This window comes from Pseudophryne corroboree, chromosome 1, assembly GCF_028390025.1.
Source record: "Pseudophryne corroboree isolate aPseCor3 chromosome 1, aPseCor3.hap2, whole genome shotgun sequence".
Lineage (NCBI taxonomy): Eukaryota > Metazoa > Chordata > Amphibia > Anura > Myobatrachidae > Pseudophryne > Pseudophryne corroboree.
Genome location: NC_086444.1, coordinates 898347096 through 898367661, shown reverse-complemented (window position 1 = coordinate 898367661; position 20566 = coordinate 898347096). Strand labels below are relative to the sequence as shown.

General features: G+C 43.3%; 1 protein-coding gene across 4 annotated transcripts in view; it reads right to left on the bottom strand.

Annotated features, from left to right (window-relative positions):
• MYOZ2 (myozenin 2) overlaps positions 1–20566 on the bottom strand; it is a 140744-nt gene that overhangs the window by 79277 nt on the left and 40901 nt on the right. For all 4 annotated transcript variants that reach the window (XM_063920232.1, XM_063920233.1, XM_063920231.1 and 1 more), the window contains one exon: positions 20440–20543. In XM_063920232.1, coding sequence (XP_063776302.1) covers positions 20440–20515 — 76 coding nt within the window. In that variant the 5' untranslated portion in view covers positions 20516–20543. The remainder of the gene's footprint in view (positions 1–20439; positions 20544–20566) is intronic.

Sequence of the window (20566 nt, the reverse complement as noted above, 5' to 3'; positions counted from 1 at the left end):
TTACATTTTTATATGTCTGCATAGTCTTTGATTGCTATCAGCAGTATTTTTGACATTTTATAAGTCCCACAACAAAAATAATGGAATATACTTCAGTATCCACTATCCACTGGAAAAGTGAGACGGATGAATCAATTTATTACGTGTAACAGCACCAACGTCGTTTATCTCCTTACATGTTCTTGTACAAAACAATATGTGGGTAAAACAACGAGGAAATTGAAAGACCGCATGTCAGAACACGTCCGGAATATTCGCAAAGGGGTCACAACTCATGGTGTGTCGGCACACTTTAAAGAAAACCATCTATGTCAATTATCGGAATTGGACTCTTTTTGCGGAATACATGTCATAAAGGGAAATTGGAGGAAGAATGATGTGGAGGAACAACTAGCAAAAAGAGAAATGAGGAGTATCTTTGAAGTAGGAACACTACACCCGGCAGGACTCAACCTGGACTATGAGACCAAATGGTTCTTGTAAAGGATATCATATCTTTCCCCCGTACTACTGGATCGGGCAGACGTAGTTACCCCTTTTTGGAGTAACATTCTGTCCTTACATCACTTTCATATTAGGACACAGGGTTTTCATTTTCATAAATCTCTTTTTCATAAAAGTATTTCATTAATTTATTACCATTTTATTGTTATTCTTTATTAATGTTTAAGTTATTACCCTTTTCCCATATATCAGTTTTTTCTACTGTATTGAGTTTCTGTATTACTGAATATTACCATCCTATTTTGAATCTGCGTTCTATGCAACATAAGTGTCTCACTGTTTAGATGCATGATCTTTCACCATAAGCCCAAAGTATGCTATCAGTAAGGGCACACTATGCACTTATTTTACACCAGCAACGCCAGTCCGTATGTCTGTTAACACTTGTTAATTCAGACGCCCGTAACATAGTTTTCCCAGGGCGCCATGGCAACGGTACGTCTCCTGTGCGCTCTGTGGTGTGGAACGCACAGAGTAACATTTCCACATCTGGCGCCGGGATTGACGCGTCACTCGTCTCCTGGACGCCAGACCGGATATCGGGCGGAAGTACTGTGCGTTCCACCGTCTGTGGAACGCACGCCGGGAATACGAATTATTTCATCAATTGGTTAACCGCGGTATGTGTTTGTCCTCATCAGGTTTACCTTGGAATCAAAATAGCCGCATATCACCTCTCTCCTTGTTTTATTTTATCTTTGTATTTTAGTAGAATTATACCTTTGTCACCCCGCCCAGGTAGGGGAGGGGCCAGAAGTTATATTTAGGGTATAAATACCCATTTGTGTCAGTCTTCACATGCACCTTGACAAAGACTTACCTGAGTAGAAACGCGTTGGTGGAGCATGTGAAAACTGAGGAATATACTACCTGTGATTGCAGCTTGAAAACGGTGAGATACCCCGGGCTTTCCATCTATTCTCTTTCGTTGAATAGCTGTATCACTGTGTTACGAATCCTTATAAGACTTGTGGAATCAGTTGTGTTTTAAAAAGTTTTTTTTTGTGTTTTTAAATTTTAATAAATATTTGCACCCTCATACAATCCTTCGTTTTTTGTTCCTATACTGGACATTTAACGAGCTGAAGGATTAAAGGGGGCTGGCACTTGAAGATATCCAAAGATACCTTTATATGGAAGTACTTCGACATTTGAAGTAAGCGCTCATGTGAGCACTCATTTGATATAAGGAATAAGAGTGAATGAGCACACATTGTCCAAAGTTTGGCTATATCACGTGTAGAAGGATAAAGATACCTTTATATGTCTTATTTCTATACATTCTATGTAAGCATACATGTGAGCAGTATTCCGAACTAAGCACTGAGGTGAACCTTACGGATAAAATTCAGACACCCTATATATCACCTAGCCGGAGGAATTTGGGGTGATCCCCACATTTTTGTATCCCCATAAGCAGCGTATTTATCATTTGTTCCTGGTACTGTGTTCTTTTTGCATAATATCCCTGGGGAGTATGTCGAAATAAGAACCTTGCCGAATAAAGAGCGATCGTAGGAGGCTTAAAGATACCTTTATGTGTTTCATCTGCATTCGTTCCATGTAAGCACGCATGTAAGCAATACGCCATATCTTCCACCGTGGTGAACCTTACAGATAAAAATCACGTGTCTTGGACATTGCTTAGCCAAAGGGGTCTGGTTTGCCCCCCACCGTGACTTTCTGCATTGACCATATTTTCTGAACGCTGTTTTGTACTTTCTGTTTTTTTTCAAATACATCTCCCTGGAAGCGAACCCTACTAAGAACCTTCCCGATTTGAAGAGTATTGGACTCTAACTCACAAGGGTAATACATATAGTTACCATTCTTGTTCTGCGCCACTTGAGGTTTTTTCCTAAACCCTTTTGTGTATATGCTTTTCGGTGTGTTAGGTGATGCACCTGGAAAATACCTTGGTTGGCTGCAGTGAAAGTGCGCAGGAATATATCAGATATCATTGTCACATTTTATAAGGTGAGGCTCGATAGTGATGTGCACTCTATGTATCATCATTTTTCACGTTATTTATATGCATAGTCATTCATGTATTTTATCACACACAGAAATGTTCTGGAGTGTGTCTTAATATTTATTTTTCACAGTCACACCGGTGTTTATCAATGTATATACGGCCAATGCTTGTGTGTTGTTGTTTACACTCTGTATATGTAATTACGTTGCATGTGACAGTGCACGACACAATAAGTTGGTTGCGCACTGTTGCCATGGTAACCTGTTCCGCTCTGTTCACAGCCGTGTCAGAAGCGGGCACAGCCGTGTCAGAAGCTGGTCCGGGTCGCGGGATGAGGCGACTTCCGGCCGTCGGATATCACACGTGACCGGAAGCTCGGGCTCTGTGCACTGAGACAATGCAAACCCGTTGGGAGATGGCGGGTTCCAGGACGGTAAGGTATTTAAGTGTGTCACTGATGTTTTGTCACTTGTTTGCAGTGTCCTGAGGAAGGGGGTTCGTCCCCCGAAACGTCGATAATAAATGCACTTAGCTTTTTCACTTACATTGTGCAAGACTCTGAGTGCCGCCAGTACCCTCTGCTTTGTATTGGGGTTACACCACCACTAGGAGGGCACCAGAGCAGGTCCCCTACGGGGACAGCGGAGTGCCGGACTGTTGGTATGGACTATGTATATATATATATATATATATAGCAAGGTGGTGGTCGGCACTCAGCATACAAGTGCCCCGGTGCCCTCCAGACTTAAAGTAGATTAAAGCTGCAGGTATAGGCGGCACTCAAAGGGTCTTGTTATAATAAACATACTGCGGCAACAGTGTCAGTTTTTGACGTTTCGGATTTAATCCATCTTCAGAGAACACCACTTCACATACATTTATGCAAAGACACATACATACATAAATAAAAACATACATAAATACACAAGAACACATACAAACACACATACATACATACATACTTCACATACTGTATACAGTACATATTGCATATTTTATACATACAGTACTGTACCATTAGGGGCTGGGAGGCAGGAGCAGACAAGTGTCACTGTGTGGACGGAGGTAGCTGCTATGGCTGAGCATGCTCAGCCAGCAGCTCCCCTGGGGCATTCTCTATGCATTCTCTATTCTCTATGCAGCTGCTCTGCGTTTGTAGTCGCAGCTTTTATTGAGACGGAGACACTGCTGTCTCCGTCTCAAAAATAAAAATGTTGGCTCATCAGGTGGGGGGAGGGGTTTCCAGGTACTCGGAAACCCCGCCTGCGTGCGCAACTGTCTCCACTGACTGAAAAGTGGCAAGCACAAAATGCATCTCATTTATTGTATGTAGTGAAACCTGTTTGTGCTAGCTCAGAGATGGTGCAAGCAAGGTAGTATAAAGAATGTAATATATGTGCTTCCCTCTACACAGCAAGACATGTCGCTAAAACGGATGTAGTTACATTGCCGGCAGTTGGGATCCTGGCGGTCAAGATGCGACACCCATAGAGTGGGAATAGAACCTGTGGCTAGCGCAGCGAGCCACTGAGCCCACAGCGTGGCAAGCGCAGCGAGCCCGCAAGGGGCTTCATTGCGCTCGCCCACTTGCCGGCATTTTAGCGGCCGAGATCCAATACCCAACGCGCTAAAACTATCTTACCCTTTCATTTCACAAAGCTCAGAGTGAGATCTTGTGTTTGCACAACACTAGGCATTGCAGTACATCTTACTTCATCGCCCTCACACCCCAGCCATCTTGATCTGTTAACCCATTCATTTGATGGCATTCTATGCTATCATTGCTGATAATATAATATTAGCAAACTGTTATCATTTTCTGTAACGATCTTATTAAAAGTTAGTATAAAGTTTGACTATATGTATTTAAGGCTCAGACACAAATGTGAATTACACTTGAAAAATCTTACACATTTTTATGGCAACATACAGGTTCTTTGGAATAGCTTGTAATAACAAAATGATCTATGTACTCCTGTACAAGTTATGCCGCATAGCACCATCAAACAGGATTTGGCACTGCTTCTGGCCTGTTTTGCTCCCAGTTGACGTAGCCATTTTGTGGACTGATACCATTTCCATGAGACTGTAAATGATATTAGACTGGAAATGACCAGAAGGATCCACGAGCACTTTAGTGACACTTCCTGGTCACTATTTATCAGGCACATGTTGAAAATGATGTGTATGGAGATGTTGATATTGCAGAATTATACAGGCACAAACCAGCAGATGACTCAAACTATGAACAACCCAGTTATTTTACCAGTGGTGTTAGTTTATTGATACAGCCGTACTCACTGTTACATGTATACCGGTAAGGAAGTGGATCTTGAGCATAGCAGCGTTTCATACAGCTCACCAGCCAGTGCATGTATACTGCAAACAGGTAGCAGTACAGGATGCTGGAACAGCTTCATATGCAGGTATTACTCATGTCTTCTCTCATAGGAGCTAAGTAGGAGACTTCTGTCTCCCACCATGTCACTCTACACAGCAAAGACAAGATGGCCCCTGCACATGCGCCGTAGAGATCTCATGGCCATCTTGAGATAGAGCATGAAGGTGGAGATGTACTAAGCTGTGATAAAAGTGGAGAAGTGAGCCAGTGGAGATGTTGCCCATGGCAACCAATCAGCTGCTCTGTATAGTTTTATAGTATGCTAATTATAAATGTTATGTCAATGCTGATTGGTTGCCAGGGGCAACTTCTCCACTGGCTCACTTCTCCACTTTTATCACTGCTTAGTACATCTCCACCTAGGTCTCCCTGGAGAACAAGAAGACTGTATATGGTGCAATAGTGCACCCCTCTTTCATCAGCACTGATCTCTGAAATCATAGACAGCCTTTCTTATAACCCACAAAATACCTAACACCACCGTATCTGTGTGGGTAACAGATACCATGTAAAAAGTTGTAACATGGCACCAGGTGGCTGTACATAGAGAGTACATCTTTATTTTTCATGTTGGATACATAGGCAAAAGCCATTCATGGAAATTAATGCATTACATAGGAAATAATGCATTACAAAGAACAAACTTACAAAATCAAATCTGTTCTTTCTTTCCCATTAAGTCAGAGCCAGCGTAATGAACGCAACAGTTCATAGGCCATAACTAGCAACAAATGGCAGACGTAGGGTCAGATATTGCCATCATGTCTAGCTCAAGCTGGATCACATACAGTCTCCCTGGCACAGTCTCCCTGGCACAGTGCCTGCCAAAGGAGTTGGAAAGTAAACATATTTTTTCTTATGCTTAGTGGTTCATAACTGGAAATGAGTAGATTGTTTCACAGAGCTGAAGCCGGCATGGTCTAGTCTGTGGTCAATGATAACATTTATTTCCGTGTAACAACCTACTCTCAGTCTAGCAAAATATTCTGTGCTGGATATTGCAGGCTTCCTTATGATCCAAGTGTAAAATAATATTTTGCTTTGTAATGTCTACTCAGGTTGTCTAATTGTAAAAAGTCTTCTCTGAAACAACTAAAACATCTTGTGATGCCACTTATTAATTTCAATTCTAGGTTGCTTGAAAGCTGATGTCAATACCCCATGATGATAAAGAACATAACAACCAATTGGAAATATTTAGTGTAAAAGAACATTTTCTCAAACTAAAATATTAGCAACTTTATATTTTTATTTACTTAAAAACTAATTTTAATACTCAGAATATTTCCTAGAGGTGTTAAGGTTTAAGGCTCAGACACGATTGTGTATTTAAGTATTTAAAGGCTGGCGGTTTCCTTGTTATGTTCAGACATTGAATAGATGGGTGTGATACAGGAACCCGGTGGGCAGGATGCTGGCGGTCACATGACCAACACCGGCAACTCGACAATTAGAATGACAACAAAACCGAATCAGAAGGGGCAAGGCATAAAGGAGCATGCAGTGTGCAGAAGACAAAGAAGAAGGTGAGAGGGGGCTGGAGGGATACAGCAAGGGTGAGCTGCTGGAGGGATACAGCAGGGGTGAGCTGCTGGAGGGATACAGCAAGGATGAGCTGCTGGAGGGATACAGCAGGGGTGAGCTGCTGGAGGGATACAGCAGGGGTGAGCTGCTGGAGGGATACAGCAAGGGTGAGATGCTGGAGGGATACAGCAAGGGTGATCTGCTGGAGGGATACAGCAAGGGTGAGATGCTGGAGGGATACAGCAGGGGTGAGATGCTGGAGGGATACAGCAAGGGTGAGATGCTGGAGTGATACAGCACGGGTGAGCTGCTGGAGGGATACAGCAAGGATGAGCTGCTGGGGGGATACAGCAGGGGTGAGCTGCTGGAGGGATACAGCAGGGGTGAGCTGCTGGAGGGATACAGCAAGGGTGAGCTGCTGGAGGGATACAGCAAGGGTGAGATGCTGGAGGGATACAGCAAGGGTGAGATGCTGGAGGGATACAGCAAGGGTGAGCTGCTGGAGGGATACAGCAAGGGTGAGCTGCCGGAGGGATACAGCAGGGGTGAGCTGCCGGAGGGATACAGCAGGGGTGAGCTGCTGGAGGGATACAGCAGGGGTGAGCTGCTGGAGGGATACAGCAAGGGTGAGATGCTGGAGGGATACAGCAGGGGTGAGCTGCTGGAGGGATACAGCAGGGGTGAGATGCTGGAGGGATACAGCAAGGGTGAGTTGCCGGAGGGATACAGCAAGGGTGAGATGCTGGAGGGATACAGCAAGGGTGAGATGCTGGAGGGATACAGCAAGGGTGAGATGCTGGAGGGATACAGCAAGGGTGAGCTGCTGGAGGGATACAGCAAGGGTGAGCTGCTGGAGGGATTCAGCAGGGGTAAGATGTTAGAAACACAGACGGATGGTGCTGAAGAGACACAGGGGGTTGTGTCGGAGAGACTCAGGGGGAATGGTGTTGGAGAGACACAGGGGGATGGTGTTGAAGAGACACAGGTGGGATGACGCTGATGAGGCAGTGATAGATGATGCTGGACAGACATAGGCAGGTGGCACTGTAGAGATGCAGCATGGATGGTCATTGAAGATACACACTTGGATGATGTTGGTAATATGTGGGGAGGTGAAGATGCTGAGGAGCAGGTGGATGGTATTGAAGATGGAGGGGGAATGACACTGTAGAGATGCAGGGGGAATGGTATTGGAGAGATGTAGGAGGATAGTGTCTCTCCAGGATGTTTGATCAGGTAAGTTCTCTGCTGTATGAAGATGACATACATGGTCGAGTCACATTATGACCACCTCCTACATTTGACGTCGGCAGCCTGTAGCCCATGAAGTACGTCACATGTCGTGCGATGGATTGTTGTGTATATAAGGTGTGTGATAGGCTGTCTGCACACATATAACTCATTGCTGTCATAGGTAAAAGGGGCGATTTATCTGAGTTGCAGAAAGGCATGATCATCGGTTTTCGGGCCAAGGGTGGCAGTATTTCTGAAACAGCGCAGTTTGTGAATAGTTCGCGTGCTGCTGTGGTGAAGGTGTATCGTGACTGGGCAAATAACATAATTGCGAATAACTGATGTTGAAACTGCGGAGCACCACGTGCCATTGATGTGAGATGTGAACATCAGCTTTGAAGGTGCTTGAGGGCCGACCGACACACTACAGTGGGAGATTTTAACTATCCAGAGATAAACTGGAAAAACGATTCATGTGATACTGCTAGGGGCAATATGTTTTTAAACACACTTAATGATAACTACTTAGTCCAACTAATTGAGGAACCAACTAGGTACAATGCAATCTTAGACCTGGTATTAACAAACAATGGGGATTTGGTATCAGGTATTATAGTAGGGGAACCCATAGGAAACAGCGACCACAATATGGTCACATTCAATATCAGTTTCTACAAACAGCCCTATACTGGCTCAACTAGGACTTTAAACTTTAGCAAAGCAAATTTTGAAAAGATGAGGGTATTTTTCAGGGATATTGAATGGGAAGGTTTGTTTTTAGGAAAAAATACTACGGAGAAATGGGAGGTACTAAAATTCCTGCTAGCTAAAAAATACACTCAAATATATTCCTATGAGTAGCAAAAAAGGGAATAAAAATCATAAACCGATGTGGCTTAACAACAAGATTAAGGAATTATGGGCAAGAAAAGGCGAGCATTTAAAAAATACAAATCTGACGGGGAAGCAGAGTCATTTCAGCACTATAAGGAATGTAACAAAAATTGCAAAAAGGAAATAAGAGCGGCTAAAGTAGAAACTGAAAAACTAGTAGCAAAGGAAAGCAAAGCGAATCCCAAAAAATTCTTTAAATACATTAATAGCAAGAGATTAAAGAAGGAGAGTATAGGCCCTTTAAAAGACAAGTTGGGAGTCTTAAGCAAAAATGATAATGACATAGCGGACACACTAAATGAGTTTTTTTCAACAGTATTCACTAGAGAGGACCCAATTCAGGGACTGACACACAATCTCAATAACGAGAATATCACACTGATAGGTACTTATTTAAGCAAGGAAGTAGTCTGTGACCGATTAAAACATTTAAAGATTAATAAATCACCAGGGCCCGATGGTATTCATCCAAGGGTTCTAATGGAGCTTCACTCTGAACTGGCAAAACCGCTATCTTTGATCTTTGAGGATTCAGTTATATCAGGTATGGTTCCCAAAGACTGGCGTATAGCGGGAGTAGTGCCTATATTCAAAAAGGGAAGTAAAGCTGAACCAGGTAATTATAGACCAGTTAGTCTTACATCTATAGTGGGGAAAGTATTGGAAGGTATTCTAAGAGATAGTATTCAGAAGATCCTTGAAACCAATAAGGTCATTAAAAGGAATCAACATGGGTTTATGAAGGACAGATCCTGTCAAACCAACTTACTTGGCTTTTATGAAACAGTAAGCGCAAACCTAGATCAGGGTAAAGACGTGGATGTAATCTTTTTAGACTTTGCCAAAGCGTTCGATACTGTACCACACATGAGACTTATCTACAAGCTACAAGAATCAGGGCTAGGAAGCACAATATGCACTTGGGTCAAAAACTGGTTAGATAATAGGAAGCAGCGCGTTGTGGTTAATGGATCTTTTTCAACTTGGACTGAAGTGCTAAGTGGTGTGCCGCAAGGCTCAGTATTAGGACCGCTATTGTTCAATATTTTCATTAACGACCTAACAGAAGGTCTAGAGAGCATGGTGTCAATTTTTGCAGATGATACCAAATTGTGTAAGGCTATAAATACAGAGGAGGATGCCGAGTCTCTTCAGAACGACTTAGTTAAATTAGAAGCATGGGCAGCCAAATGGAGAATGCGCTTCAACACAGACAAGTGTAAGGTAATGCACTGTGGTAACAAGAACAAAAATTACACCTACCTACTAAATGGGGTAAAATTAGGGGATTCTGTACTGGAAAAGGACTTAGGTGTCCTCATAGATAGCAAGCTAAGCAGTAGTACCCAAAGCAGGACTGCAGCAAAGAAGGCTAATAAGATATTAGCATGCATAAAACGGGGTATTGATGCTAGGGACGAGAGTATTATACTCCCGTTATATAAATCACTAGTGAGGCCACACCTTGAATACTGTGTACAATTCTGGGCACCGTACTACAAAAAGGATATCCTTGAGCTTGAAAAGGTACAGAGGAGGGCGACCAAACTAATTAAGGGCATGGAGACGATGGAATACAAGGAAAGGCTTGAAAGACTAGGCATGTTTACATTGCAAAAGCGGAGACTAAGAGGGGATATGATCAACATCTACAAATATATAAGGGGACAATACACAGAGCTTGCGCGGGACCTGTTTTTGGTTAGATCAACACAGAGGACTCGTGGACACTCGCTCAGGTTAGAGGAGATTCCGCACAATACGGCGCAAAGGCTTTTTCACGGTAAGGACAATACGTGTTTGGAATTCCCTGCCCGAGGAAGTTGTAATGGCGGAATCTGTCAACACCTTTAAGAATGGGTTAGATAAATTCCTAATGGATAAGGATATCCAGGGGTATGGTGCATAGTCATGCATTATAGTTACTATAAATAGGGATAAAATGCTATGGCTGACAGCAGCATCAGTCAGAAATTTTAGTCGGGTTGAACTCGATGGACAATTGTCTTTTTTCAACCTCAGATACTATGTTACTATGTATGTAGCTCACCGTCAAAATGAACCTAGGGGCTACCAGATGTGTGTCTAAAATGACAGTTCAGTGAACACTGCTGCGTATGGGTCTCCGAAGCACACGGATGGTCACAGCACCTAGCTGGTGGTCATAATAATGTGACTCAACCTTGTATTATTCCTGTGCAAATAGGTGGTTTCCATGCCACGTGATCTCCTATAGGCATACTGAAAACACTGTCTGTTTAGGGAGGCTCAATTTCTTCAGAGATCCCCCCTGGCAGAGAAACCACCATATTGGTAATATATGACTCAAGCACAAGTGAAACATGGGGGTTATAAAAAAAAAAAATGGGGTACCCAAGCGACAAAGACTTGTTTGTGTAGACCCTATGGAAAAACTCATAGGCATGGCAGAAAAATAATTTAGTTACACTAAAGGCATATTTTTCTTTTTAAGTGACCTAACTCTAGTCTCAGTTGGTGACAGGAGTGCTAAAAAAAAGCATCAAAAATGTTTTTCACATGATCATTGAGCAGAATTGAGTGCTTTGAGTAATTGAGTAAACGGGGCGCCTCCATCCCACCCCCCAAACAGGTCGTATAATTACAATGTGATTGCAGGACCCATTCTGCACATGTGTAGAATAGGTTCTGTGCCTGCGCAGTTCCCTGTCTATCGGGAAACTGCTTGTTGCACGCATAAGCGATCCAACCTGAATTAGGCTTATAGCCCCTATGCCATTCAATTTAAATGTTTCTATACACAACAGCGTGTGTGTGTGTGTGTGTGTGTGTGTGTGTGTGTGTGTGTGTGTGTGTGTGTGTGTGTGTGTGTGTGTGTGTATGGTATTCATCACATTATTATTGAGGTTTTACCTTGCTCTTGCAATTACCATATTTGTCCTTCCAATATGTACATTATTTCAGCACCAATGATAAGTATACAGTTTCCAAGAGGCACATTTTTATTTATTTGCCCTGGGCTTCATCAACACTAGTTATGCCGCTGTCCTCTCAAAGTAGGTCCGCCCAATGTGATTGTAAAAAGGGGGGGGGGGGAGGGGGGGAGTAATTGGTGGCAGGAGATAGGCGTTCCACCACCTTTCTAGTACCACTTTAAGCCCTGCCTTGGGGTAAATGTACCAAGATTGAAAGGTGGTTTAAAGGGGGGTACTCACGGAGCGATATTCTAAGCAATCTGACTAGATTGCTTAGAATATCGGCAGGATCGCTCCGTGTGTAGCCCCCTCGGCGATAGCGATGCGCGGCCCCGCACATCGCTATCGCCGCTGCTAGATTGGCCTGCATGCAGGCCAATCTAGCGGGTCGCTCACTTCACCCGCTGGGTGAAGTGAGCGGCCCCCCCGTCTCCCCCCGCATGCTCAGCACAGATCGCGCTGTGCTGAGCGGCAGGAGAGATGTGTGCTGAGCGGTTCGCTCAGCACGCATCTCTCCTTGATCGGCCCGTGAGTACTGGGCTTAAGTCTGCAGATAAATATTGTAAGCTATTTACTTTCAAGTTCTACAGCATATAATCATTTATGTTACAATTTATATTTAAAATCCACTTAGAAGTAATTGTAACAGTGGTATCAAATAGTACTGAGATACTCTATAGAAACATCGATTAGACACTCGCAGGATCATAGTATATTCATGATGAATACATGTGTGGCTTTAAGGTGTAGAACGAGAAGTGGCTTTGACCATTATGTTGCAGCCATAGATTCTACATAACTATGTATTTCTCACTATTTCCTGGGACAAGGCTGTCACACTGCCATATGGCACGTTTTAATAAATCTGGTCGTGAAAGCTTGTCAGGACAAATTATCAGTACTCCATCTGTGTGTGATTTGCAAGTGCATCCTACTAATAATGAGATGCTTTAGAATCTGAGGTCCCTTGAGGTCCTTGGCTCATATGTGTGGGAACAAAAGATCTGGTGTACCTGCACTGCTGTAGTATTTGAGTATTGATTAATTGTAAGTGACCAACATATAGACAATTATGTTGAATAATTCATCAATAATTAAATGGTGTTGGCGGTGCTCCCCAGAGGAAATGATAAATATCATACAGGGTTTTTGTGCCGGGGAAAGAGGCCGCGGCAACAAAGAAGAAAACCTCTTTTTTGGGGGCACTCGTTTGATAATACAAAAAATATAATTTTTTTATATTGTTTAAAATATATTATTTTAATTTAATCAGTTTAAAAATATATGTATGTGGGATATTAACCCAATCTGCTACACCCCTTAATAGAGTTTGCAGAGACAGAGACAAAGTGGTGCAAATTACTAAAAAAATTTTTAAACAAAGTTAATTGACCACTGGTTACTTGGTAAGTATCTAATAGTTCACAAGGTACAAGTATTATTTTTTGAAATGTTTCTTTTACCTTTAAATCCAGGACAGCAGTAGATATCTTGTGTCCATGGCTCAATAATTTGTAGCAAAGAAGATAATTGGTGAAAATATTTGCTCTGTACCTAACAGGTGAATGTGCCTAGTAGGTGAATATGAACATCTGTAGCATGATGGGATTCCAAGTGGAAATAGTTTCTCCCACCCTGTCGGGCATAATAATTTACCCAGGGAAACAGATATATATATAGGGCATTTAGTCCGTTTGAAAAAACACACTTATTTCTAAGAGAAGTAGAATCAGTGTCGGTTTTTCCACTGACTTCTGCTGCCTTCCCATGTGCGGATGATTCCACAGTGAATGGGAGGTGAGAGAGTCGAGCGGCCGGCGCTGATGTGAAGAAAGAAGGCGGCGTTTACTACTGTTGTGGGCTGCGGGTCGGGTAATCCCTGGTAACCTTACGTCATTGCAGGGGAACGAGACCCGCTGCTCCTCAATGAGAGCACACCAGAATACCTGTTCGTAGAAAGTGTGTTGGCTTGTGGAGCGTGCAGCAGCGCTGCGGCTGGTCAGCGTGTGTTTCTCCTGGTGCCCGGGAACGGAGCCGTGTTCTCTTGCACGGAAACTCCTTGTGACGTCACTTTGACGTCTGTTGAACGTACGTTTTACCCTAGGGGCAGGGCTTGTTCACCAGTGTTCTGGTGAACAAGCCCTGCCCCTAGGGTGAAACGTACGTTCAACAGACGTCAAAGTGACGTCACAAGGAGTTTCCGTGCAAGAGAACACGGCTCCGTTCCCGGGCACCAGGAGAAACACACGCTGACCAGCCGCAGCGCTGCTGCACGCTCCACAAGCCAACACACTTTCTACGAACAGGTATTCTGGTGTGCTCTCATTGAGGAGCAGCGGGTCTCGTTCCCCTGCAATGACGTAAGGTTACCAGGGATTACCCGACCCGCAGCCCACAACAGTAGTAAACGCCGCCTTCTTTCTTCACATCAGCGCCGGCCGCTCGACTCTCTCACCTCCCATTCACTGTGGAATCATCCGCACATGGGAAGGCAGCAGAAGTCAGTGGAAAAACCGACACTGATTCTACTTCTCTTAGAAATAAGTGTGTTTTTTCAAACGGACTAAATGCCCTATATATATATCTGTTTCCCTGGGTAAATTATTATGCCCGACAGGGTGGGAGAAACTATTTCCACTTGGAATCCCATCATGCTACAGATGTTCATATTCACCTACTAGGCACATTCACCTGTTAGGTACAGAGCAAATATTTTCACCAATTATCTTCTTTGCTACAAATTATTGAGCCATGGACACAAGATATCTACTGCTGTCCTGGATTTAAAGGTAAAAGAAACATTTCAAAAAATAATACTTGTACCTTGTGAACTATTAGATACTTACCAAGTAACCAGTGGTCAATTAACTTTGTTTAAAAATTTTTTTAGTAATTTGCACCACTTTGTCTCTGTCTCTGCAAACTCTATTAAGGGGTGTAGCAGATTGGGTTAATATCCCACATACATATATTTTTAAACTGATTAAATTAAAATAATATATTTTAAACAATATAAAAAATTATATTTTTTGTATTATCAAACGAGTGCCCCCAAAAAAGAGGTTTTCTCATATGTGTGGGTCCAGCAAGCAGTTTTATGTAACAAGTTTTAAGCCTATAGCTGAGAGAAATGTATCATTTATTAATGAAGTCCAAATTGGGGAACCAAGCTCAGTCACGGAGTGCTTGCAGCCCAGTGGGTGACAGACAGTAAATCACCACGTCCGTGATTATTTTCCTACCACAGGAAGACGGTAATTGTGTATGCCAAGCCACACTCACCTTTCCTAACACAAATATGTGTAATTACTTTTTTCAGCTGTGGTTGTGAATAAATAAGGAAATGACATAACTGACTATTGCCCAATACTAGACCTAATGAGGAAAAGAAAACTGATTTTCAGATAACACTGAAAGCCTATTTAGCTTACAATATCACAACGAATTACCTGGGAAAGTAGTTTCTATTTAAATGCCTAATAAGCTCCTCCTTTTCACATAATTATTTTACTATACATTTAATATAAACTACTGTGAATTTCTGCCGTCTACCACCAGCCGTTTGCATGAGGCAAATGAAAAATAAAAGCACTGGAGTTCAGACAGGGGCGGGAGTTTACCGCCCCCAGCGAGTAACTATAGTTGCTAATTGGACCTGGCCCCCTCTTTGGCCCTCCTCCCCTTACAACACCCACCTCACCGCACAGTGCGTCTCTGCCCTCCCAGGCCATGGCGCTTGCTGGGTGGGGGGGGGTGGGGAGGGGGGGGAATTCTGACTACCCAGAAACCCGCTGATAGGATAACTTATGTTTTTTTCCTGTGCCCCACGGCCTGCGATCATAGTCCCAGCCCCGTGGCATTTTGCCGCAATTGGCGGGCCTGTGGGATATGGCAGAGGAATTGTGATGCAATTTTCCTAAAATTAATTTGGCTCCGCCCCCTCTCCACAGGCCTGTGAATTGCTGCAAAATGCCATATTGGGCGGGGCCTAATATTGTAATGTCCTGGCCCAACTTAACTAGGGATGGTTATCGGTGTGTTTGCTATCGATGGTTGCCATTGATGGTGAAACTATGAGTGGCCGCCAACTATGCTATGGGAGACCATCAATGGTTTCGCTCATTGATGGTCATCCCTGTTATTTCACTGAATGACCCGCGGGCCAATCGAAGGCCGGGGGCGGGGATTTGCAGTTGTCAGGGGTGGAGCTATGATCTGAGTCCTGACACCTTGCAAAATAAAAAACAAATAAAAAAATCTGGTTCTCTCCCATCGATGGCAAAAGCATTCGACATTGGCCATAAACTATCGATGGTTAGGAAGCAATGGTGATCGATGGCCATCCCTACACTGAACAGCCTCAAGTCCTGTTGTAGTGCACTACATCTCTGAGTCCAGACTCCAAAGTGTAAGTGAAAGTGCAACTGTGTGTATGTATGGGGGCATCATTACTACCATGTTTGTGAGGAATGCATGTGAAAATATTTTAATTATAAGAAAATATTTCAATATTTTACTACAGATTATATTTGATCCACATGAGCGCACACTTATACATTTTGACGGTATATATATATATATATATATATATATATACATACATACATACAAGTAGAAACCAGAGGGCGCTAGGATATCAAAGGCAATCGTCCACAATGAAGTCCATAAATGATTTGAAAGGCAAATGTCCAAGTGTTCAAAAGTGTTCCTACAGGGCTCGATTGGAACCCCAGCCAGTAGCGGATCTTGCTACGGGCACACAGGATTTTTGCCCGGGGCGCCGCCTTCCGGAGGGCGACAGCACCATCCGGAGGGCGCCGCGCCATGGCAAGATCCGATACTGTTGGTCAGTGCCCCCCAGTGCTGTGCGGCGCTGTGAAGGAAGCTAGATGGGTAGATGCTACCCATCTAGTTTCCCTTTGTGTAGAGGACCTTTGCTGTGCGGTGCACGATGACATCATCGCGCACCGCACATAGACGCTAGGGGTCATAATTGACCTCTAGTGTCTATGTATGGGAGAGACGTCATGAGGTCTCTCCCATAGATCCGAGGAGCGGCGCGGCGGAGGTCAGCAGCAGTCAGGAATCAGGAGCGGGGATAGTAAGTATTCATATTTTTTTTTTAAGTGGCGCTACTCTACAGGGGGCACAAATAGGGGCACAACTCTACTGGGGGCACAAATGGGGGCACAACTCTACTGGGGCGTAACTGACCACGCCCCTGTATGAAGCCACGCCCCTTTTTGCCTGGAGTGCCACAAGGGCTAGAACCGGCCGTGACACCAGCCTGGGGTGAGTGTTGAAGTTTTAAATCCTTACTTGGTTGTGCTCAGCCGAGTGTTTTTCCTGAGAGATACCCTCGCACCAAAAACATCCAGCAAATGCAGTATGCAATCACTTTCACTGCAGACACAGAAAAGACAGGATCACTATTGGTACACACACTTTTATGTAAGTATATTTGTATTTACTGTACCTCTTTGTTTATAGGCTTATATTTGGAATTCCTGAACTAAGTCCCTATCGTCCTAAATTTTCTGTTAAACCTTCTGTGGAATTTTGTGAATTAAGTATTTTTGTAATTATGTTAATCTACAAAATCTGAATCTGATTGTCTTTTATACCCTTATAATTGTGGGTGATACAGTCATATTTTTGATTGAAGTAATCCTTATACACAGGTGCCTCCTGATCCTTTGAGACGTGTTTGACCAGTGGTTACAAATAGGAATCACCATTTTTTATTAACTACAGTATTGGGGTATGTATAAGAGAGAAAATAACTCCATTTCCTCAGAAATGATTATAAGAATTTGTGATATTTCTGTTAATTATTGCATTCAGATCGTGTACTTCACCTTAAAATCCTTCTGGCCAGTGAAGTTACCTAACTTTCCCCTTTATCTTGGTATGTACTAAATCACTCCTTTTTCCTCATGTAAAGGTGGAATTATTGTTCCACAGTATAATAATAACAACTGTGTCTCCTTCATCTAGGCGACACTAATGCTGCCCAAGTATAGCTTTCTCTGGTTGGTGGAAACCATAGGTACTCAACTTATCATACATTTAGGTATGTATGACAATGATTTTTCTTCTCTTGCCCCCCACCACATAATAGTGTATCAGCTAAACACTTATGACACCCTTTTTTAATTCTTTTAAAGGTCTTACCTCTGAGGAAGTCCTGTTAAAGGGTTAAAAAGGTGATTAGGATACCCGGTTTACATTTGGGAGTCCCCACCACTGAGCTTACACCCTGGGGTGGTTGGTGGCACTTGTTTTTATATCTGTCCCGGTGTAACATTGGTTCCTATAAAACACCTTGTATATGATGTGAAAACTGTTTTACATTGTACATTTTATACTGGATGTTATGAATAAACATCGGATGTTTTATTAATCAAAGGCCTTGTGCCATATTTTGGGTGTCTATGTTTTTGGTGTGGAGGAATCTTTCAGGGAAAACGCTCGGCTGAGCACAACCAAGTAGTGATTTAAAACTTCAACACTGTCCTGGACCCATGAGTGGGAATAGTCCCTGTGGGTCGGCATTCTGTCTGCCGGCATTTTGATTGCTCGGGATCCCAGCGCCAGCATGGTGACCGCCGGGATATCGAGCGGCAGACACATGACCGCATCCCCGGTACACCTAGTGTTATCATGCCCTGGCAGACTTGTTGGGACCTGTAGTCCAACTGTAAAGGACACTATTTTTTATTACTAATTATAGAAATAATATACATATAAGTAAAAACTACTATTACCTCTGCACCCAAAGCCCTGGAAGTGAAGAGTAGAGACCTAGGCATTCAGCCCAGGACTGATTTTATTTAGGGAGGGTGCACCCCATTTTTTGGGGGGACTCCACTTCCCCAGAGATTCCAGCCCTAAAACAGCTAAAATCACAAAAACAGCTAAAATCACAGAATTTGGGCCTATTTTTGTTCCTACAGTATTATTAACCTCAACAACATTAATGTCCACTCATTTCCATTCAATTTTGACTACCTCACAGCTCACAATATTATTTTCAGCCACTTTAGGCCCAAAGGTTGCAGCGAGGTAGCTGGATGGCTAAACTAAGCCACAGCAGTGGCTCTTAAACTTCCAACATGGCACATCTAGGAGTGGCACTGCAGTGGCAGACAGGGTGGCAGTTTAATAAACTATGCAGTGCTCCAAACCGCATAATGCAAAGAAAAGAGGTGCAAGATGGAATTGTCCTTGGGCCCTCCCACCCACTAGGAATAATAATTAAACACTGCGGTTTAATTTCACCAACAGTATCGCACAATACGTATGAAATTAAATCGCACAAACAGTATCGCACAAGAGTATGAAATTAAATTTATTACTGTGGTACCACCTTCACCCACAGTGTCACACAATACGTGTATGAGTCAGAAATAGTAATCAAACACTGTGGTTTAATTTCACCAACAGTATCGCACAATACGTGTATGAGTATTAAATAAAATATATTACTGTGGTACCATCTTCACCCACATTGTCACACAAGATGTGCATGAGTCAGAAATAGTGATCAAACACTGTGGTTTCATTCCAACAACAGTGTCGCACAATACGTGTATGACTGACTACACTGCGGTCTGACCGGCAGTATCACCGAAAAATAAAATAGCATAGTACATTGGGATTTAGCAACAGTATGCCCCAGTAGCACAGTATCTCCCAGTAGCACAGTATGACACTATGCCCCAGTAAGAGTATGTACCAGTAGCACACTATTACAGTATGCCCCAGCAGCACAGTATTACAGTATGCCCCAGTAGCACAGTATTACACAGTATGCCACAGTAGCACAGTATTACAGTATGCCCGAGTACCACAGTATTACAGTATGTCCCAGTAGCACAGTATGTCCCTATAACAGTATGCTGACAACATGCGTTTTTGGACGTAAATTGCGCTGAGTGCCAGCCGCGGCATCTTTTAAGGGTACCAAATCCCGTGAGAATCCGACAGCGGGATGATGAATTTCTGACTCATTTTGGGAACCGAGTCTGGCGGGAAACCCCAAGCCGGGCTCAGTTCCCGGCTCGTATCGCTAAATTCGGGTGCGTCTGGTTCTCTGTGAACCGGACCGGCTCATCTCTACTTTTCACAGTGTAATTTAAGCTTGTTTTGCCCTAAATGTTAGCAAGATAAATATATTGATATGCTTTTCACCTCAGTATGCTGACCATGTGACTTGCTGACATAATAAAGAAAGACCCTTTGTGATGTTACTCAGCTTTGGTAGAAAGCTCACTGCTATGATAGATAGAAGTGGTGAAATGCAGGAACGTAGAATGTGATTTATAACCTCAATAGACTGATCCTGTGATTTGCTATATACTGTAGCTGTCGCTTGTCAACTGGGGTGTAGTAGGATACCGGCACCGGAATCCCGACCGCCAGCATACCGACAGCTGGGCGAGCGCAAATGAGCCCCTTGCGGGCACGGTGGCGTGCTACTCGCGCCACGCTATCTATTCTTCCTCCAGGGGAGTCGTGGATCCCCAAGAAGGAGAAAAGGTGTCGGTATGTCGGCTGTCGGGATTGCGGCGCTGGTATACTGTGCACCGGGATCCCGACAGCCGGCAAACTGAAGACCACCTGTCAACTGTATCTGTCAATATGTCTTCTGATCGTGTTCAGATGTCCACTATGGAGACTGTTTTTGCCCTAAACACAAAGATGAAAATCAATCCCAGTAGAATATCCATCAGCTGTTCCTCAGATTCATTCCATTACAGCAGTTGTTCATCTGAAAATAGATTCCAAATAGAGAACTACAAAAGGCTCAGCCACCATGGGAAGTGCAACATTCTGTCAGGTTATTTATGGACCTCGCTTCACATACAATATACTCAGTACTGTACAGTACAACCAGAAACATCAGACTTAAATATTTTTTTACAGTGAAAGTTAAATAAAATAATTTGTACCAGGTCCTTGGATTTCCTTCATAATGGCTGAGGCTTGGGCGCGTCTTTCCTTTTGTAGGGCGCTGTGTGATAACATTGTTGTTGTGAGTTGTGATTATGTTTCCCTGAAAAGATATATAAAAACAGA